Source organism: Hemibagrus wyckioides, linkage group LG01 (genome assembly GCF_019097595.1).
Source record: "Hemibagrus wyckioides isolate EC202008001 linkage group LG01, SWU_Hwy_1.0, whole genome shotgun sequence".
NCBI lineage: Eukaryota > Metazoa > Chordata > Actinopteri > Siluriformes > Bagridae > Hemibagrus > Hemibagrus wyckioides.
In genome coordinates, this window is record NC_080710.1 from 21437910 (window position 1) to 21461151 (window position 23242).

Genomic DNA, 23242 nt, shown 5'->3' on the forward strand with positions numbered 1-23242 from the left:
TTATTAGAGTGTGGATTAAACTAATTCATTGAATTCAAGTGATCAGTCAAAGAGGCTATTAACTATCATAATCATATAGCACCTTGAATAATGACGGGTTGTGATTTTCAACACTGAAATAATAATAATAATAATAATAATAATAAAAATGAGTCATCAATTGGCCTGTCCATGTGTTTATCGTCTTATTGCAAATGTTAATATCAATATGCACAAGAGACGAATGGAACCCTTGCATGCTTTCAGTGTAATTAGTTAATAAAGCACTCTTCTGATACCGGGCTCCACGTGCACGGTGGCCTACAAGCGATGACGTACTCGGGGCACCGGCACGCGCTATCAGTGAGGCACACACATGGAAGAAGAGGATATAGAGAGAGACTCTCTGTGCATATCAACCTCATGCAGGGCGTAGATGTTACTCGTTGGGGAAATAGTCATATTCATTTGAAGTGATCAGCGCAATATGACACGTCCCCAAACTAGAGCTAGGAACTATTAACCAGCCCATAGCCACATAGCGACCTGTCAATGCAGAGCTGACCAATAGAAATTCACGATACATGTTTCCGGGAGCCAATCAGCGTTCTTCTCCTTCCCAGGTTGTACCTGCCTAGCTTGCCTTGACCGTGGCTCTGCAGAATATCAGTAAAAGCAGGACTATTTCTTTCAAGATGTGCCTCCGGGTTTTCCATGCCGAGACAAGCTCAAACACCGCTTCCTATTTCATCTAGCAGCAGGTGAGAGAGTGAAATGACCTCCAGGTTTATCGGATGTTTGGTGATCATGTAAGCTAAGCTGGTTTTTTAGCTCGCTAGCTAACTTCTGTGCACAAGTTTTATTTCAGAACTTCGGAGTTTCCAGCTAGATTCATTACAAAAAAAAACATGTATTGACATGTGAAACCTTTAAGTCACACATCTGCAGTCAATTCTATATTAGCAAAAATGCTTGTCAACAAACTGGGAAGCTATTGCTGCTAATAATCAAGTGAGCAAGCTGGTAAAATATGCTGTTACCATGAAACACGGCAGTTAAATGCCGGGTAATGTTAATGTACTGCTAAACTCTGACAATTAAAGTAAGTTTGCTGGCAAAATCTGTGTAATTTGTTGTTTCTGAATATGTATTGCATTCTGTAATGGGTTGTTTGCTTCATAGATAGATAGATGGAGCTTTATTGTCATTGCAAAGTACAGGTACATAGCAACGAAATGCCTTTTAGCGTCTACCAGAAGTACAAAGAGTAGAAATTGTGCAAATGTACAAGTTCAGATAAATATGTATGTGCATAGAAAAGTACACCGACCAGGTATAACATTATGACCACCTGTCTAATATTGGTGGTGTTCTGCCTTTCGCTGCCAAAACACCCCTGACCCGTCATGCACTGTGTATTCTGACACCTTTCTAGTAGAACCAGCATTAACTTCTTCAGCAGTGTGAGCAAAAGTAGCTCGTCTGTTGGATTGGATCACACGGGCCAGCCTTCGTTCCCCATGTGCATCAATGAGCCTTGGCCGCCCATGACCCTGTCTCCGGGTCACCACTTTTTCTTCCTTGGACCACTTTTGATAGATACTGACCACTGCAGACCGGGAACACACCACAAGAGCTGCGGTTTTGGAGATGCTCTGATCCAGTCATCTTGCCATCACAATTTGGCCCTTGTCAAACTCGCTCAAATCCTTATGCTTGCCCATTTTTCCTGCTTCTAACACATCAACTTTGAGGACAAAATGTTCACTTGCTGCCTAATATATCCCACCCACTAACAGATGCAATGATGAGGGGATAATCAGTGTTATTCACTTCACCTGTCAGTGGTCATAATGTTATGCCTGATCAGTGTATGTGCAGGTTGTGTTTACACATATACATATATGGATAGATAAACTACACTAATCTATGAATTAACAATTGCATACATTTATAATTTTATTATACGGAGAAGATGTAGCAGAATGTGCAGGGTGGAGCAGAACTGCAACTGACTCATTTGCAAAATATACCAAATTAACAAGTTCAGAGAGAGAGAGAGAGAGAGGGAGGCATTTAAATATTGGAAAACTTCTGGCTGGCAAGTCTGAGGTGTATAAAAGAAAAGAACTTTTGTCTAGTAGTCAGTATTTCTAATGGTCCTTATTCCACGTGGAACATTGAATTATGTGTGGTCAGAAGTTTAAAACCATCATGTGTACATAGTACCTTCTCTTGCTTACATGCAGGAACTAATCTATACAATTTGACTGCTTGGTACTTCATGTCAGCTACTTTAACTTCATCAACAGAACCTTGGGGGTTATCAAAAGTAGAAACTTCATAAAGTTATGTAATTTGGTAAAATGAATGACAGTTTATTTATTATGAAATCTTTGTGCAAAATTCTTTTTGCACTTCCTTTTATATCTATAAAAAACAAACAGACAAAATGAAAGTAGTGCCTGAAAGGAGTGCCTTTACAATGTTCATAAGGGTTGGCACAATAAAAATATCATGTGTGCTGCATATATCTCGTTTTAATACAAGCTGATTCCCATGACCTTTATTGTAAGTGTGTGTTGTAGACGGACCCCATTTTGCGCTTGATCATTAGTAGGCCACATGCACAAGCTAAACTGATGCTACAAGCCTAACCGGTTGCCTAAAAGATCCCAGAAACATTGTTTTACTGAAAAATACTTTTAAATATAGTCTAGGCCGATATTCTATTGTTCTGCATTTGGCCTGTACTTAGTTTCAGAAGGCGAATAAAAAATAAATTGCTTAATGGAATGTCATACATCATACTGAAGGAAACAAACAAAACTTCTTTCCCCAAAGGATAGAATAAAATCTTTAGGATGTTTTTCAGCAATAATAATAATAAATAATTACACTTATAATTACAGTAAATAATAGCACTCCATAGCTCTCATCGTAAAATTAATCCAATTTGAGTAAAAAGATAGTTCTGAGAACAATTTAATAAAAAGCACTTGGGCTCTCATTAATCATGTTGGCATAAGTAGCTGAATGGGAGTGGCTGTGACGAAAGACTACGCTGAGGCAAAAAAAAGGGGTAGAAATCCATTTTGTAGAGTCAGCGGTAAGGTAACTATTCAATGATATACGATTACCAACTGTGACAACCCTAGTCTGTAGAGGAGTAATAGTAATGTCATGCTTATCTGCCTGATCCTGTAATTCTACATGATTTCTCTGTATTAAGAAACTCTCTAATTAGAAAGACAGAGACACCGATAACACACCCATGATTATTAACAAGTTAATTTAAACAGGGCTGCACTCTGGTGGAGTATACACAAAAATACAGACTAAATATAAAATTATCAAGTTGTAGAAAATGTGTATGAGGACTAGCATTGAAGATGATAGCATAGCTCTGAAGATCTGAAGATGATAGCATAGCTCTGAAGATCCACTGTTATTGAAATTGATGAATTATAAAGTGTGATATATTCAGTCACCTCAAATGTTTTAAGTTATAGTAATAAACAGCACTGATAAAAAACCAGACAACTGGAAGGAAAGCTTAAATAGTATTAATAAGCCAGTACTAATTTGTTCTTCTTTTTCCCTGCACAGGTAACATTTACAATTATGGAGGTTTAAAAAGGTAAAGTGTTTTGGGGGGAAGGGGTCTTTCCCCTCACACTGGATGGACTGTTTGAAGGACTTTTCAGGTGGTTTTGGAATTTGTTGCCTTTTGCACACTAAGCTAAACTAGAGAACTATTACAAAGAAAGTATTTTTGCAAAATTGAGAATATATATGTTTGTAAAATTTTGTACAGAAAAGAAATATCCAAATTATTTATCAGTTGATGATGCCACTGATGTTTCTTCCAGCACTGTGTTGCGTGGGTCACGTTGTTGATATGGTGGACTGAGGCTAGGTTGACATTCACCCTGGGGTTGCTAGGGTGCGGTGGAAACCCAACACTTGCACAATTCTAGCACCCCAAAGTTTGGACAGTGAGCACTTTCGTTTTTTTCTTTTTGCTTTGTGGTTGCTTTGTGTGGCAGGTTTAGTGTAACTGATTGATTTTTTAGGCCTTATTAGCAGCTAATACTGGTAGAATAGGGCATATTTTCTGTTTAGTGCAGAAAAAGGAGTGTTAAAGTGTTGTGGGAAAGGGAGTAAGATGAGTCTGGTAGCCCCAGAATGCACACCAAAATGCCATTCACCACGTCATGCGGAGGTGATTGTGGCCGCTCTGACGAGTGGCTCAGAAGGACAACTAAAGGCCTTCCTGTCAGCTTACTGCCATAATGCTGCCACTCTGAAGGATGAGTTTGGCCGCACTGCACTCCATCTCGCTGCTTCACTGGGAAAACGAGCCTTGCTCGAATGGCTTCTGGACAGCAAGAGTGCTGACCTGTTGCTGAAGGACAAGGAGTCGGGCTGGACGGCTCTGCACCGCAGTGCTTTCTATGGACAAATTCACTGCATCATGGCCCTCATCAAGGTGAGCTTAGAATGGAGGTTGTTACGAACTATGTGGGTGTTTTTGTTGTTGTTAATTAAATTCACCAGAATGATTTGTGCTTTACATGTGGCATGCTCATGTTAACACCAAACTGAGAATAGGAAATGAGCTGATATGTAAAAATATTATATTCTTATAAAATTCTATCTTTGAATGGCTTTGCTATTCTGCTTAAAAGGTCATTTTAAAATAAACCTTCAGCAAACTATACACAAGGATATATATAGTTGAAGGGTGTATACACACCTTACGTTGAAAAAGATCCTCTGTCCTTCCAGTGGTATAAAATTTAGTTCCAGTTTTTGTGCTGAATTATAGAAAGAACTAAGTCAAGTAATTTATTTTACTTACAGCGATTACTACAGTCATAGCTGTGCTGTTATAGAAAATTAATCAACTCCTTTAGTCAAATCGGATATGAGTCTTTAACAGTGCTGTGCTATAAATCTCAGGATAAAAATCATTGCATGTTGTATCCTTGTCTTGCAGCGTGGTGGTTCACTCTCTATTCCAGATAAAGAGGGACTCTCTGTTCTGGACCTAACTATGAAGGACCGCCCAGCTCATGTTGTGTTTCAGAGCAGTGGTAATTCAAATTGAATCATAATCAGTGAAATTTTTACTATATACCCTTCTGGGATTTTTCATACTAAAAGATGCCATTTAAACTGCCGTTTAAAGTTATTGCAATAATGATAGTCATAATTAATTCAGTCATGCATGATTGTATTAAATTGTATTGTGTAACGTTAATGATTTGGGTAAGCTTCTCTGCTTTTATCCACCAGATCCCACCGAGGTGTATACCTGGGGTAACAACACCAACTTTAGCCTTGGACACGGAAATCAGGAGAGCAGACACTATCCTGAGATTGTGGACCTGTTTGCCAGAACCAGAGTTTATGTCAAACAGGTAATTTCTGAACAATGTATTAAATATACAACTTTTCACCCTATGAAATGTCTTGCTATGTCTTTTCTAGAATTTGTGCAGCCCCCCTCCCCCCTTTCCCATTTTCTCTTCACTAAGAGGATATTACTTTTCTGTTAAAGTGCTCACCAGTCAGTCAAACCTAACTATTCATCTGTCTCTGGAGATTTTCTTTTACATATTGCAAAGGTTAGAAACCATAGATTTAAGAAATTGATTTACTCAACTTGAACTATGAATATCTAGCTTTTCTTGGAAGTGTTTCAAATTCCTGCTTATGCTAAAAGATGATGTTTCACAATTATCAGAGTAGTGGGGACTTGTTTACATTTATTTATATATATATATATATATATATATATATATATATATATATATATATATATATATATATATACACACATATAGTCTTTGTGCTTGAAAGCTTGTAAACCCTTTACCTTTACAATTTTCTATATTTCTGCATAAAAATGACCAAAACTTCATCAGATATTCACAGTTCACTTTAGTATTGTCTACTAAAAGCAGACAAAATGAACCCAATCAAACAAATTTAACAAAAAATATTATACTTGGTAATTTATTTGTTCAGGAAAATGGTCCAATATTACATATTTACAAATAGCAAAACTATGTGAACTAGGATTAGCAGTTAATTTGAAGGCCGAATTGGAGTCCATCTCTTTCCATCAACGACATGACAATCAGGTATCAATGAGTGATAGATCCCTGTTCTTTAAATAAAACAGGGCAAAGTCTAATCTTCACAGCAGATGTTTGTGGAAGTGGATCATAGCACGAACAAATGAGATTTTGAAGACCTCAGAAAAAGAGATGTTGCTCATCAGGCTGGAAAAGCTTACAAAACCATCTCTAAAGAGTTTGGACTTTAAAAATCCGCAGTCACACAGATTTTCTATAAATGGTAGAAATTTAAGACCATTGCTACCCTCCCCAAAAGTGGTCATCCAAAAAGATCACTTCAAAAGCAAGATGTGTCTGTAGGGTCACAAAGGAACTTATGGTAACTTTTAAGCAACCAAAGGCCTCTCTTACATTAGGTCAACATCAGAAGAACACTGAGCAACCTTGGTGTACATGGCAGAGTTGCAAGGAGAAAGCCACAACTCTTCAAGAAGAACATTGCTGCCTATCTAAGGTGTGCTAAAGATCATGCAGACAAGCCAGAGCGCTATGGAAAAATAATTTGTGGATGGATAAGACCAAAATGGTAGCGTTATGTTTAGAGAACGGAAAACACTGCATTCCAATATGAGAACTTTCTACCATCTGTGAAATGTGGTGCTGGTAGTATCATGGTTTCGGCCCATATTGCTGCATCTGGTCCAGGGTGACTTACCATCAGTGATGGAACAATGAATTCAGAATTATTCCAGTGAATTCTAAAGGAAAATGTCGGGATATCTTTCCATGAACTAAATCTCAAGATTATACACGAACAAAAGCACACAAGTCGAAGAGTGAATAAAGAGGAGTAAACTTAACGTTTTCGAATGGCCAAGTCAAAGTCCTGACCATAATTCAATAGAAATGTTGTGGAAAGACCTGATGCAAGCAGTTCATGTAAGGACACCCAACAGTATCCCATTGTTGAAGCTGTACTGAAGAATCTGTGCACGACTGACCAACAGTCACTAGAAATGTTTACTTGCAGTTATTGCTGCATAAGGGGGTTACACCAGATACTGAAAGCAAAGGTTCTTTTGCCAATCGCATATATGTGATACTGGATCATTTTACTCAATAATTAAAATGAAGTATAATCACATTTATTTGATTTGGTTCACTTTGTATAGTTTTAGGACTGGTGAGAAAATCTGATGATGTTTTGGGTCATATTTATGCAGAAAGATAGAAAATATTAAAGGGTTCACAAACTGTTTAAACACTAAATATGAAATGAGCTAATTAGATCATCAAGAAAGTTGATTATCCTTTTTAAAGTCGAATTGACATCTGAATTTATTACATTAAAGATGAGCTATGCTTTTTAGTGTACTTTCTTTTGTCCACTGAAAGCTGCAGCCAGTGATCTGGGACAAGATGTCCTTGATTATGTTAGTCATAATGCTGAATAGTATTGTCTTATTTTTTTTGATTAACTAAGTCCCATAAGGTTATTTTGCCGCCAGTGCCTACTATAACTATAGCCTGCATGACTTTGGCATACAAGAGGAAGCACATGTGTCTTTGTGCTCCTAAGAGCACTGAAGAGCTCTCAAGCACTGAGTGTTTGCTTCACTGCTCTACACTTGTGAAAACCTTTGAGTGCATGCATGTTTGCTGATATTTCTATGCATGCTCAGGTTGGACACTCTTAGCTTGGTTAAATGCCATAAAGGTGATGCAAGCTATGTTTAGACATAATTGTGCAGATTTGACATGTTTCTGTTTTTTAAGCATTGACTCCTCTATGTTTTGTGGTTCTCAATAGTTGTTCATTCTCATATCTTATTATGCTGGCTGCAATGGGGCTCACATAACCAAAGGCTTAAGACATTAGGGTGCTATATTTTATAGAACATATCCACATCAGCTTAACATGGCATTTCATGGTACCCACTCTTCCCAAGCCCTTTCATCAAGCTAAGCTAAACAGCTGCATTTCTATTTCCCCTGGGCTTGGTCAATAAATGTCATATTACTGTAGGGTATTGTATCACCAAGCATGTTAAAATTTCTGTGATATTTACATGTGGAAATACTTGTGTCTTATGATCACTGGATGCTAATTAATAAGGAAACCCCAATGGATTTTTTTAATAAGCTGATAAATAAAAGCATGTGTACATGACTTAAACTGCCTGATGGTTAATTTCCTGCATGACTCTGCAAATGTCTGAATGCTGTTTATTTTTAGTAACTTCGGTTGTCATATAAATTTCTGAAAACTGCTGACAAGGACATTCATGTTGACATTAATTTAATAATGATCAGTCTAAAGGGGATCACATTCCCTTAACTTTCATCAGCCCTCAGGTGCCCTGTACACATGACCAAGCTCACTGTTCTCCAGGTGCGTAGAGTTAAATATTAATTCATGATTAACATGCTCAAATTCAATAAGCCCAGCATGTGTGACAAGAGACTGTATGTGCGTAGGGGGCACTTTTGCCCCATGCACAGGATGCTTTACGGAACATCTCATTCCTTGTTTGGCTTTGAAGAACCTCTTGCATTAATGATGAGTTTGGCTTTGGTTCCTCTACTCCACTATACTCTGTACCACAACAGATAGAAGATGGAAATACATGCGCCTGAAAGAAAAGTCTAACATGCATACATATTGAATAGACCACAGCTGGAAAATGGTGCAAAGTATCTGTCTAGATGCCCCTTAAGGCCTGAACACTGCAGCACTGAAATAGTGCAACACTTCAAATTGTTGTGACATCTATATAATTGTACAAGTATAGTATTGTGCAAGTGTCCAATACTATTTTATTGCTTTTTAATGTATAACTTGCTACGTGTTTGTTTTTTCCCAGGTGGTCGTATGCAAGTTCCACTCTGTCTTTCTTTCTCAGAAGGGTCAAGTTTTCACCTGTGGTCATGGACAGGGAGGACGTCTTGGACACGGGGATGAACAGACATATTTGGTGGGACTTGTTTGCTTTGTGGTGTGTACTTTGTTATTATTATTATTATTATTATTCCCTTTCGGTTTTTTTTTAACTGTTTATCTGTTTTAGATTCCCCGTGTAGTGGAGGGGCTGGCCTCCCATCACTGCTCGCAGGTTGCTGCAGCTAGAGATCACACAGTGGTTCTAACTGAGGAGGGTTATGTTTACACTTTTGGTCTTAACACATACCACCAGCTAGGCCTGACGCCTCCTGTTGCCAGCCAAGTGCCCAAACAGGTGAGCAAACTGCATACCTGTTTCAGTGAGAAAGGCTTGGGTCAGAATATCGTCTGAAAGAATGATGAATGCCCATGTCTGAGCTTTCATTTATTTTTGGATGCAGGTGACTTCTAAGTGTTTGAAAGGGAAGAATGTGGTTGGTGTTGCTGCTGGAAGGTTTCACACTGTTTTGTGGACAAGAGATGCTGTCTACACTGTGGGACTGAACGGAGGACAGCTGGGTAGGAAACAAAAGAGAGGAATGACACTCTGTAATTGTGTATTTGTATGATGTAAGACCATGGCAAGACCCAAAATGTTTAACCTTTGCAACACACAGAGTGTATATTTTTCAGTAGTTTTTCAACTTTAATGTCAAGTGTTATAATACTTTTTCAGACATTTAACAAAATGAAGCATTTCCTTAAGTTAACTATCTATAATATTCTTACTGAACAATTGAAAACAGCCAAATATTTAATATGCAGTTCAATAGAGCCTTAGATTCTGTAGGCTGTTCCCCATGTAATGAGCTCTGTTCTGAATTTGTGTGCACACACACACACACAGGATACCTACTGGACCCAAATGGGGAGAAGTGTGTGACTGTGCCCCGACAGGTGTCTGCTCTACACCACAAGGATGTCACCATTGCCATGGCTACAGCCAGTAATGGAGCAACTGTGTGCTTGACAGAGAAAGGGGATATCTATTTGCTTGCTGACTACCAGTGCAAGAAGTTGGCCTCCAAGTGAGTAATTTTGCAACGCCTTGAGACCTTTGTTTCCTTGGACTCAAAACCTCAACCCTGACAGGTGTATTTCTCACTCATACATCAGCCATGTGTTGTGAGAAATGTTGTTTAGTGAGCTGATGTAATAAATCTGGACATTTGTGGTCAGGCAGTGGCATCAAATTATCTCCTTCTTAATGTGCTTATAGTTCCTGTTTTGACTGATAATTAATAAAGTTGATAGAATTTTTAGATTTATTGTTCATAATCCATGCTTACAGTCAAATATTAGTCATTTCTAGATACTAAGATTTGTTGTCCTTTAGGCAGCTGAACATCAAGAAAGTTCTTGTAACTGGAGGCACTTTGGACCATCGTGTAGACCCACACCTCCTAAATGAGAGTGGAGGAGAGAAGATATCCATCTTGGCCCTGGATGAGATTGGCAGGGTGTGTGGTGTTTTGTCTTATATTTAACTGTACTGTGTGTGCTAAAAATAAGAAACTTAAGCTGATGTTTTCCCTTTTCTCTATCTCTACCTTTCCACGGTCTTGTTTTCTCTCAGGTGTTCTGCTGGCGCTCTGTGGGCACTTCGTTGAGACAGTGTAGGTGGGCCTATGGGCGACAAGTCTTCATGTCTGATATCGCCATTGGCAAGAGCAAAATGATGTTCATCACACAGGATGGAGAGGGCTTTAGTGGCCAGTGGCTTGGTGAATACAAGAAGGGTATAGATAAAAAAGGTAAAAATGTAAAGCTACTTAATTTATGACGGATACGACATAGACTGGATGTGAAATGATCATGTCACCACGGTTTCTTGACTGTCTGTTGGCAGAGGTGTGCAGTCATTCCGAGAGTGGAAGTGTCTATGAGCGCATTCGCCTGGAAAGGCTACCCTACATCCATCGAGCTGTCAGCATTACCATGGACTCTAAGGGCCGTAACTTCGGAGTGCTCCAGTCTGATCCCAAAACCAGGTAAATGACTCTAAAAAGGACACACATTCTTGCCCATCTTACATTACATGAATATTACATGAATGTTCTTTTTAGGAAGTTTCCACATTTAAAATGGTCTTTTGAAAGATATGGAGAGCATTCTGCTAGCATGCATTCAGGAGCATTCTTTATTACGGTTTGGCTTATATCCGTCTGTAACTTTTTGCTGGTACACTCATAAGTTAAGCTGTCAGGCTGAATAAACACACGCCAGACTTTAATACACTGGTTGTGAAACAGCGATAGCAAAGAACATCGGTTCCTGCTATCTCAGGTTCCACTAGGGACACTTATAAAATAGCAAAGTCCTGATGTAATCAGACTGAATCATCCAACAAAACCTCATGTCTTCCAGAATAGAGAATATCAGGTTGTCCAGAGCTGTAAATGCAAGTGTGTTATTAAATTTGTGGTATTGAAACTTCTTACTTTGCTCTGGCCAGGCAAAATGTCAATCGAGCGTGATACGATTGGCATGAGTTTTTAATGCAGTAACCAAGCATCACCTACATATGCTGTTTAACCAAAATGTAATACTTTTGTCACTGAATAACGGTTTCATTGTGATTTCTATATATAATTATACATTATTCATTAACATGGTTAAATACATACTGCAGCATGGGTTACCTATAGTTTTAAATATAGGACATACAGTTTTACATTCAACCATACATGTAGCACAAATATGGTACATATTCATGTGTGTCTTTTTCCCCCTTCTCTCTAGCATTTATGAAGTGCCCACTGTTTCAGCCTCCTTGTTCACCCAGCACTTCCAGCAGCTCCTGGCTGAAGCTGATGAGACAGACAGCATTCATGATGTGACCCTTCAGGCCAGTGATCGTGTCTTTCCAACTCACAAGTATATCCTGTCAATGCGTTCAGAATTTTTCCGCAAGCAGCTCCTGCCAGAGGCTGGCCAGGGGGACAAGGTGGATGGGGAGGTGAAGAGAAGTGTGGATGCTGTGGGCTGTGACCTCCTGGTGCTTGAAAATATCTCGCCTGATTTGCTAGAGCAGGCACTGCACTTCATCTATACAGACTCATGTGAGATGCTAGTGCATGGAGCAAGGCCAATAATCTCACGCCTCTGCCATGGGCCTGAGCAGAAGCAAAAGCAGCAGCAGCTAATCTCCAGCCTGCAGGACCTGAACGTCAGTGGACGCTCTGCTCTGGAGATCTACCGATCCCTTCCTGCCTCAGTTCTCAGCCAGAGAGAAAAGCCAATGAGCAAAGGTGCCAAATCTGGGAAGAAGGAGAAGGGCGATAGCGCTAATGAATCTAGCCACAATCCTGTAAAGATGCTGCAAGGAGTAGCCAAGAAACTGGGCTTGGGTAGTCTCTCAGCAAGGTGGGATTTCTAAATTACCTGTGTTTTCTGTAAGAAACAGGTTGCCCTTCAGCAGGTCCAACATATTATATTTGCATCCGCATAATTGCAAGATTAGTGTTTTTTTTAAATTGCAAGATATGCATTTTATTAGTATTTTTACAGTAGGTGATCAGGAAGAAAGGTACATTTTAAAGGTATTAATTTGTTACAAACATAATATGGAATATACCAAAACTACACTAGTGAAACCTGGCATTATGATAAAGGCAGCAGTGATTAGTAAGGTAGTGATTAAAGTAAAAACTAACAAGAAATACATGACAAGAAACCAAATACACTAAAACTAACTAGACTATACTAATAGTAGTCTCTGACCTGCTGTTTTATAGGCTCTGTAAACATTACACATAATAAAAGTGCCTGGTTCTTGTATGGATTTTGTTAATTGTCCAGAAGATATACTGCACGTTGGAAAATATACTACGGAAGATATTTTCATTAGATTTGCATTTACTATCTTTCTATTGCATATATTTCTGTTCATAACCTTAGGCTTGATGGAGTGAAGTATGAAAACGGGCAAATCAGTGTGGTGCAAAAGAAGACTGGCAACAGACCAAGATTCTACTTAAAGAAATGGTGTGTAATGTCATGTAAAAAAATAAAAAATACAGTCTGTCATCCATTATTACTTACTGGTCATAAATAATGTTCTGATTTCATAGCCCCTATCTCTGTGATGTCACCTTGAGGTCTGAGGATGGGAAGGAGTTCCCTTGTCACAAATGCATACTGTGTGCTCGACTGGGTAAGCTATACTGACTTATTATATTTCCTTGCCTCTGTAAAGTCTACATAGAAAAAATGAGATGGGGGGGAAAGTATGGAAGTAAATGTGTATAATATAATGCAGATCTGTACCAGGGTATTCAGAAGGCCCTGTCCGTCAGCTAAAGCAGCAGTCAGACCAAACGCAGATAAATGTAAACAGGTCATTTGCTTCTAGTAGCAGTTTTAGCACTGGCATTAGGTAAATTTTGACTTGTTAAATCACAAGCCACAATCTTATGAGCTAATAGAGAACAAAAGGGTGGGATGGTCAACTCATGTATACCGTGTTTTTAAATGGTAAGCAACTGTTTGTTTTTTTTATTAGGATTTTCTTTTTAGCGTTGTTGGTATTTCTGCTTTTATTGTGAAAATCGTTTTCCTCCAGCTTATTTGCTTCGAAAAGTAATGTGTGCTTAGTCCAGTTTGAATTAACAAGATACTTGACTGTTTTTTGGCTCTACAAATCTCCATAGTTGCCGTAAGTGGCATGTTTTGAATCATTGCCCTGCTGCAGATGAAGGGTTATCCATTCACATATGACGCATTTGGCTGGATCTGAGCAGATAAGCTTTTGTGCAGTTTTGAATTCATCTAGCTTTTTCTGCTATTGACAGGCACATCGTTAATAAATTCCTGACACTCACATTTTGATCATGGGCTGTACTTTCTGCGTTCTTTTTCTTTCTTTTTTTTTTCCCTTCAGGCCCTTCAGTCTCTTTCCTTTTGATACCTGAAGTACCTAATCCTCTCTTTTGTTGTGCTCAAGAATTGAGAGCTCTACAGCCTTTTTAAGCAAATTGTGACCTGGATATTCTGTTCTCGTGTTTTGCTGGTTTGCATGTTGTCAACACTCTGAGGTCATGTGGGTCCTTGCATAGTCTTCTTTGTAGTAGTCTTTGTTGGTTATCGCTAAGCTCAGCACCACATTGCAGTTTTTTAACTACATGAAACGATCCACCTAAATAGAGGCTTTATATCTAATTTTATTCAGATTTTATAACTTGTTGAAGAACTGCAGTAACAAATACCAGATGCAAATGTTACACCTTGAGTGAACTGCAGACCTTTTGTGGGCCCTCTAGGGCAGGCAGCGAGACATGGACAACAGACTACATACTACTGAGCAGAAAACCGTCCATTTATGTCAGGTTTCTTGAAATAGGGATTTATAGGGAGTTTGTTTAACCAGACTAGAGTTGACATTATACATTTTAACATCATGGTCAAATGCAATGTGCTGTATTTAAAATCTAAAATGACCAAATCTTCCATTGTCCAAGAATTTACTGTAACACTTCCATTAAAATTACATGGTAACAAGATTCTGTTTTCAGCCTGTGGCATTGGTGTTAACTAGGTGGGGTTTTTTCTTTTTGCATGTTCTACTACTGAAATGTTGACTGTTATTTACATATTGTAACTCAGCAAAAGTTTGCAACTTCAATATTAAGTAATAAAAAAACTCCAACATGTAGACAATGTTTCATTAACCATATAGCCATGAGGCTATCTTGTATTAATCAGCAAACCAAAGTTTTCCTATTCGTTTGTCTTGCAGAGTATTTTAACAGTATGTTGGGGAATCCCTGGATTGAGGTATGGAAACAGTTAACAGATGAAAGCTGTTGCAAATCCACTTTGACTAAGAAGTACATCTGATTCACTTCTGAGTCATAGCAGCTTTTTACAATCATCATGTGGATCTTTTCTGCCCCCTTCAGTCTACAAGCTGTACTGCACTGGAGATGCCGACTAGTGCCAAGGTCTTGCAGGTGATCCTGGAGTACATCTATACGGATGAATCTCCTACTATAAGAGGTATTAGGCTGCAGTATTTTAAGGACTGATTTAAAACGCTGTAATCACATATATAACTAAGAGCTATATGTCTCTGTTTGTGCTGCAGAGTCTTTGAGTGTGGAGTTTGTATGCAGTGTCCTGGTGGTGGCTGATCAACTGCTCATCACTCGGTTGAAGGAGATATGTGAAGTGGTCATCACTGAAAATCGTGAGCCAATGTCTTTACCTTTCAACCCTTCTTGTGTTTCCAGGCATCCCAGAGAAAATGTAAAAACCTAGATCTAGTCTTCTAGGAATGAAGTGGAAAAAGTCCCAAGAAAATTTTAAATGGGCTGTTAAGGTCACTATGATCACTTACCTGTGAACATTTTCTCCTCAGCTGACATTATACTTATCGTAGATAATGGGACACATCATACTTGATCCAGTGTCAAATGGGCGAACCAAAAAACCCCAACAATTTAGTACAGAAAAGATTGCACTTAAATGTGTTCCTTTTCTTGAAGGGTACATTCTGAATGCATTAATCGATTGAACATATATTTCACCTAAAGAACATATGGAACAGACTGAAACACGTAAGCCCATCCTCTCTCATTTACAAATGTAAAAGATGTGTTTGAATAAGTGTTTGACACAAAAACACAAATTATTTTTTGTTTCCTTTATTCCTGAATCTTTCAATTTAGCTACGGTCTGCAAAAAACGTTTTAATTTAAAACACAGGTTCTAAATGCAATCGATGGTCAGGATTTAGAACTATTACTGGGCCCTGTGGGTCGTATCTTTAAAACCCTTGATCTAGATTCACCTAGCAGTCAGTCGACATATTTTTATTAGTTTGTTTTGGAGAATCTCAGTGGGACAGGATCCCAGTTGAAAAGTTGGGTTTTAGATTTGGGGTTTTATGAGCTTTTTTTTCTTTTACTTTAAAGACAACCAGCCACTGGTCCCTAATAGTGAATAAAACTATATATATATACATATGTGTGTGTGTGTATATGTGTGTGTGTGTGTGTGTGTATATATATATATATATATATATATATATATATATATATATATATATATATATATATATATATATATAAAATAGTTTTATTCAAAATAATGATAAGTACTGTATTAAGAAATGTGTATTAAGAATTTCATGTTTACATTAGATTTTGTGAATGTGAACAGATGAAAACAACTCCATCCAGGAGTAACTGCTGTCCTATATACAAGACCTAGAAAATTATTTCATAAAATTCTGAACTCTATATATGCATCCTGTCAGTTACAGTAGTGATGTATGTCTCTGTGTAGTGACTCTGAAGAATGCTGCAGAGCTACTGGAGTTTGCCGTGATGTACAATGCTGAGCAGCTCAAACTCTCCTGCCTGCAGTTTATTGTTCTCAATATGACTGCCTTGCTGGAGTCCAAGTGAGTAGTTATTCACCCTGTGGATTTTAAGTCAGTCAAAATATTTTTACTTTTTTTTTTTTTTCTTCTTTCCATTACATTATAGGAAGGAAATAAACGTTTCCAGCCATGTAGCGGTTTTCAAATGTGTTTTTCTAACCCACTAGTTGTAAAAATGATTTGTTGAATGATCCTTGACTAAGCCAAGACTTGGCATACTCAGTGCTTATTTTAGACAGACTTTCTGCCTTGTACAATAAAAAAAAATATATTAAACTTTTATTTGTCCCAGGGCCCTGGAGATCTTGAGTGATGACGTGTTATTGGAGCTGTCTGAAGCATATAGGAAAGCGGTGAGTTTATATCAACAGGGACAGCTCTAAAGACTAAACCTAGACTGGTCTAAAACTCCTGTATTATGTTGTGATTTTTTTTTTTTTTCCAGATTCCAGCCATGCAGAGACGACATATCACTCCCTATCTCAGTGCCCCTGATCTGAGTGCCTATGAAGACATGAGCCTGGATTCAACCACCAGCTGTAAAAACAGCTTTGAGCAGGAGATGTCCTGCAAGTACGTGTCACAGCTCACTGTGGTGTGAAAACAGACCTAGTCATATATGGCCGTTTTATGACCTTGCTTTGATTTTTGTTCAGTGATGGTCTGTTGAAGAAAACCAAGGTAAAGTCTAAGAAGAAACCACGTCGCCGCTTAGATAGCTCAGGAGGGTACAACCTATCTGATATCATACAGAGTTCACCCACTGATGTCATTCAGAGCCCACCCTCTGTAGGTGAGCCTGCATATAGCAAATAATACTAATTCTGTGTGTATACATATTTACATCAACCTGGATTCCATTACTTCATTTAGATTTACTCATTTGGCAGATGCCTTTAACATGATTTAGGCAGGATCTGTCAAATAAAAACTGTTTTTGATCATTTTCAGGTTTGGTAGACTCCAGGAAAGCTTGCTCAGTGGAATCTCTGCATGAACTGATCACATCTGATTCTGAGGGCAGTTACATTGGAGCGGGCAGCCCTCGAGACCTTCAATCACCAGTCTTTCAGGACAGACCTTATGTACAAGTAATGCTACAATACCCCTCCATATAGACACACACAGTAATTAAAATCTGTGATATTTATTAAAATTATTTATTTATTATTTGTATTTTTAGGAGGAAAAGTCGGGGAATGTCAGTTGGAAGACTCCTCCCAGTACTCCAACCTCAATGAAAGGATCTTTGCCTGTTAAGTGTTCCACCCCTGAACCCATTCCTAGGGTTAAAGCAAGGTGAGCTCTCCTTTATTATTATCACATTTTATCAAGGATGGGGATTATTTCCATATACCTTTGTCTTACTCACAACCTGTACATTAGTACAGCTGATGCATTTTTGTTATCTAACGTAATTTAAACAAGAAATAAAATGTGTTGAGGATTTGAGGATGCTCGTTGAAGAAAATTGTGAATGCAGTGGTTTATTTGTTTTATTGTAAAAGAAAATGTCATGGATAGATTACCACGTCAAAATTATTCATACCCCTTAGACAAATACTTTTTAATTTTTATTAAAAAATACTTTGTATTCAATAGATATGGCCAGAGATTCTCTTTTGAGTCTGTTCAAAATGAATCATACCCTATTCCCAATCTCAGAAAAAATTCCTTCTTTTGTGAAAGTGCACGTGATTTCACACTCCAGTGACTATAATCAATTTAGGTGTAATCACCTAAATGGAGCAAAGGCTACAAGGCAATTTCGAAAGAACTGGATGTCCCTGTATCAACTGTACAGAGTATCATCAAGAAGTTCAAGATTTCCAACACTGTCAAAAACCTGGATGTGGCGTGACAGGAAGCGCAAAGTGTCCTCTAGAGTCGCTAGAAAGATCTGCCATGATGCAAACACCACCAAAGCTCTAATAGACACCCTCAACCAAGCAGGGGAGACGGTATCAAGATCCACCGTTCAGCGAATTCTGCATCGAGGTGGTCTCCATGGACATCGCCCCAGAAAGGCACTACTTACCCAGAGACACCAGGATGCATGCCTGGCCTTTGTGAGGGGTCACCTAGATAGAGATCCGAGCTTCTGGTCATCCAATCCTCTGGTAAGATGAGACTAAACTGGAGCTCTTTGGACATATGGATGTGGCATATGTTTGGCGTAAGAAAAGAAAAGCCTTCAATCCTAAAAATACCATCCCAACGGTCAAGCATGGCGGTGGTCACATCATGCTATGGGGATGCTTCTCTGCCAGATCGATGGTGTCCTGAAAATGGAGGACTATGTCATGATTCTTGATGAAAACCTGGTGGCCCCAGCACACAAGCTCAACCTGCCAGAGAATTGGACCTACCAGCAGGATAATGACCTGAAGCATAAGGTGCGAGTGGTCAAGCAGTGGTTCAGGGACAACAACATAAATGTTCTGGAGTGGCCAAGTCAGTGCCCTGACCTGAACCCAATTGAGAATTTGTGGAGACAGTTGAAGATCCGGGTCAGGGCTAGGAAGCCTTCCAATCTTCAGCAACTGGAAGCTTTTGCGAAGGAAGAGTGGGGAAATATTCCGCAGCAGACCTACAAGAAGCATTTGCAGGCTGTCATTAAGAACAAAGGCTTTTCTATTGATTATTGAAACATTGTAATATAAAGGGTATGAATAATTCTGAACATGGTGATTTTTTTTTCATTATTATTTTTTTCACTGATATTTGTCAATAAAAACCCATGAAATGTCATAATTCTTGAAATATCACGTTATTTCTTCAGTTGTTCATCACATATTAAATATATGAAAGTATTATAAAACTCATTCATCACAGACAACAACTCAAAAACACTATAAAAATACCAAGGATATGAATAAGCACAACTGTGTGTGTGTGTATAATATATATATATATATATATATATATATATATATATATATATATAAAATGTGTGTAATCACAATACATCTGCTATTATTTGTTTGTCACTGATCTACGATTCTGACCTGTTCAGTCCATCTTGCCTGGCACCTGTTCTGGATCTCAGGGCCATTATGGAGATGGAGGCCAACTCTCTGAACCTTGGAGCCACTCCGAAAAGCCCTGGCTCGTAAGGGTTGATACTTCAGTATTATTGACACTAAAACCATAATAAGTGTCAAGCACAAGATTCTATCATTTTGAGTTCAATGGGTTGAAATGTTGTCTCCTCCTCCTCCTCCTCCCTCTTGTGTGATTTATAGGTCTGGAAATGGCAGTAAACCTTCAGTCATCCCCACTAAACTGTCTCAGAAACAGAGGAAGATGATAGCCATGGCTACCAGAGAGGCCAGTGTTGATGGCATGTCTGCCAAATCTCCTCCTGGAGTTGTTCCAGTTAAGCCTGCAAAGAGCTGGTGTGTATCTGACCACTCTGTGCTTCATCTTTCCTTTTATATTACTTTTCAAAACCAGCTCTGACACAGTAAGACAATGTAAGACTATCTCTGCATACCCAGGGCAACAGCGGTGCAGTCTTCGCCTTCATCACTGTCTTTTCGGGATTTGTTAATGGAAGAGGAGCAGCGTGATAAATCGTCAGCAACTGCTGCCATGGCTCCTGGGAGTCCAGCGAGTACTGTTGGCACGGCCACTTGTGCCAAAAGAGTGACCTTTAAGTGTGCCGAGCCTGGCAATGCTGGCAAACCTGCAGGGTAAGAAAGATGGCACTTCATTTAGTCCTATACAAACCGAATTTGGCAGAAAAACGTCTCTACGATCAACCATCACTTGATGACTAGATCTTGTGGTCACGGTACTGAGTTGTGACGCCTGCCTTCGAGTCCATCGGTTTCCTCCAGGTGGCACTCTTAGATTTCCATATGAATTTGGTTGCGTTCTGCATTACCAGGCCTCAAGTTACAAGCTTTAGTGATAACTGTAGGTTATCTGCTGTTACTTTGCTATAACCAGAGATTCACCAATTCAAAGGGTTTCTATAATGCCAAGACTGAAATTATGTACTAAGCTTTGGTTTAATTGATGATGGATGTACAACCTTTTTAAAGGGCATCCACCTGCATGCCCATTATCAGACTTATTTATATCTTGAATATCCATCTGCATGGGTTAGAATCTTTGTGAATGGGTGTTTAATACACTGCATGCCCTCTTAGACAATGTTACCAAGATTCTAACAGAATTTTTTTTTAGAATTCTGCCAGAAGTGATGTAATCTGTTAAAGATGAGCAGCTCTTGCAACATGCTCTTTCACTTCCCTGCTGTGGCAAGCTATTAAGAGTCCAAATATAGCCCAAGTCTGGTTACTTTTCCCTTGCCATTTTAGAATGTTATTATTAGAATGTGGAAGGTTGTGTCAGTGTATTTATTTAATATCTATTTTTTCCCCAGAGTTAAATGGTAAACTAAATGGTAACATTCCCTTTCTCATTAGGCCATGGGTACTTGGACAGGTGGGCAGTCCACCAGCTGCTACTGCAGTCACTTTTGCATCTATCGTTGAAGAGGAGAAGCAGCAGGAAGCTGCACTCATCCGCAGTCGAGAGAAACCTCTAGCATTGATACAGGTAACTGAGGGTTTAAAACATACAACTGCACAATATGCTGGAAGGTACGATGAGGCAGGCAGAACTGCTTGGATGAGCAGATATGTTCTGTGTGCTGTGAGCACAGCAGTGACCCTGACATAGTCGTATGTATGATACTGGTACATGTGTACTAGATGTAGCTTCATTGCTGGTGGTTTTCAGCAGTGTGTGTACATTTACTGGTCACTTTATTACACCCATGTATCCTGGTAGCCCACAATGTAAAGTGTATGTAATGTAATTTGTGTGAATCACCACTTTGCATTGTTGGTTCTGAACCACAGGACTGCAGGTACACTTTTATTGAGTGGATTTCCAACCCAGCAGTGAGACTGAGGTGTTTTAAACCCCAGCATCATTGCTAAGCTTGATGAACCTGTGCTACTACCCAGTCACTGTCAGTGCTCTCATAAAGTGGGGCTGAGAGCTTGTCTATAACAAACGAATGGGGCACAGTGAGTAACTGTAACCTGATAAAAAACTTAATTACCTGTCTACTTGGTGTGTGCTAACTCGACTTGATGGAGTGGAAACTGAAATTCAGAGGAAACTAAATCTAGGGCTTGGTGTTATCTTACAGATGTGTCTTCCTCACACATTCAGTTATCTTCCTCACCTCTTTCATTCTTTCTGTATGTTCTGTTGTAGATAGAGGAGCGAGCAATCCAAGACTTGCTGGTTCACTACAGGGCTTTCAACAACCCGGATGAGCTCATCATTGTGGAAAGATCCCCCCAAGGTCCTATTGCTGCCCCTACCTGGAACAAACATTCAAATTAGCGCACACACTCTTTTAAATGCCTGCTACATACCTTTGTGTGTTCCAGTCTCCGTTAATGCATACCATGGCTGTGTACATTTGCTGTGTTACTGGCTGGATTTTTTTCCCCCCATCTATTTCTTTCTGCGAATCTTATGATATGGCCATGGAATTCTATACTTCTAGAGGAATGCCCTGTATAGTCCTCGCCAAATAACGCAATTCACAATGCTGTTATGTATTCCGAAATTAGTTTTTTTTTTTTTAGTTTTCTTGCTTATGATTTACAGCAGTTTAAGTCTATCCAAGTCCATGGGAATTACAAGACAGAGTGAATGTTAACTGAAGCCTTTATTGAGTCTTTTGTTGTGTGTGTTCAATGATTATAATGGGGCAGAGTATTCTGGAAGTGGCATGCAATAAATAAAGAACTCCTGCACTAACAGTTTCCTTTACATAATATCTTCATTTGAATAAAATTCAGTACACATTATTTAAATGTGTTATGTGAGTTAGCTAGTTAGTTACTTAGTAATTTAGCACTGAAATTATACATATTATATTATTAAATTGGTAGTTAGTGATATCTCCCTGACATTCATCAGAGGTTTGAATGTGTGCACAATGCACTGCAGTGAACTGTACTGAACTGTACTGCAATGTCCAGTGTTGCCTAGATAGATGTCAGATCCACCATGACCAGGATAAAGTGATAAGTGAAAGTGCGTGAGTGGTCAGGCATAATTAGAAAATACCTACTAATCATTCCAGTCTAATATTCCTCATAACATTTTACAATTTTCTTTATGCTGTGTGAGCACACAGTTGTCTGTAACTTTATAACTTCCCTTTACTGGAGTGAAGAAGCCAAAATATGTTCTCACATGACGCTTAGGCACTGATTAAAGGCATTTTCAGTGTTTCAAGTTTAGTGTAGAATAATTCAGATGGCCTGAACAGAGATTTGACCTCAACTCCACTGAACACCTTTGGAATGAATTGTAAAGCAGCCTGTGCCTCAGGCCTTCTCACCCTCTCATTACTGCCTGACCTAATTTCTAAAACCTAATAGGAAACCTTCCCAGGAAAAGTGCAGGTTATTGACAGTATGTTGGAAACTAAATCTGGAATGAATTGGCCAGAAAGCACATGTTTATGATGGTCAGGTGTCCACAAACTTTTCACCATATTGTCTGAGCTTTGGTTGAGTCTCTATACGTGTCATCATTGTAATTTTGTAATCATCTAGTTAGGCTTATCAATATTAATGTGTTTCTCCACACCTACTCCTAACAAAAAGGTCTGTTAATGAAAAGTGAAGTTACCCCAACATGAAGCAGATGAGACCACTATCAATTTCTTTTCCATTGCGTCACCCTTATTCATATAACATATTCATTCATGCACTCCTTTTGATTTCATATTGATGGATTCGATGCTTATATTCAATCAGGCAGATGATTCCTCTCTAAGAGAGCTCTCCTCTTGCATTCTGAGGG

General features: G+C 38.8%; 1 protein-coding gene across 1 annotated transcript; it reads left to right on the top strand.

Moving 5' to 3' along the window:
• Window positions 1–572: 572 nt before the first annotated feature.
• ibtk (inhibitor of Bruton agammaglobulinemia tyrosine kinase) lies at window positions 573–22188 on the top strand. Its single transcript, XM_058387949.1, has 28 exons — window positions 573–740; window positions 3589–4471; window positions 4982–5078; window positions 5281–5405; window positions 8933–9043; window positions 9137–9304; window positions 9411–9528; window positions 9857–10037; window positions 10346–10469; window positions 10586–10763; window positions 10859–11000; window positions 11752–12375; window positions 12910–12996; window positions 13083–13165; window positions 14747–14784; window positions 14910–15006; window positions 15095–15196; window positions 16297–16414; window positions 16686–16746; window positions 16839–16966; window positions 17050–17186; window positions 17345–17484; window positions 17577–17692; window positions 19410–19505; window positions 19639–19791; window positions 19894–20088; window positions 20830–20962; window positions 21632–22188. Exons 2-28 carry the CDS (start codon window positions 4148–4150, stop codon window positions 21761–21763), a joined length of 4008 nt encoding a protein of 1335 aa, XP_058243932.1. The 5' UTR covers window positions 573–740; window positions 3589–4147; the 3' UTR covers window positions 21764–22188.
• Window positions 22189–23242: the final 1054 nt, after the last annotated feature.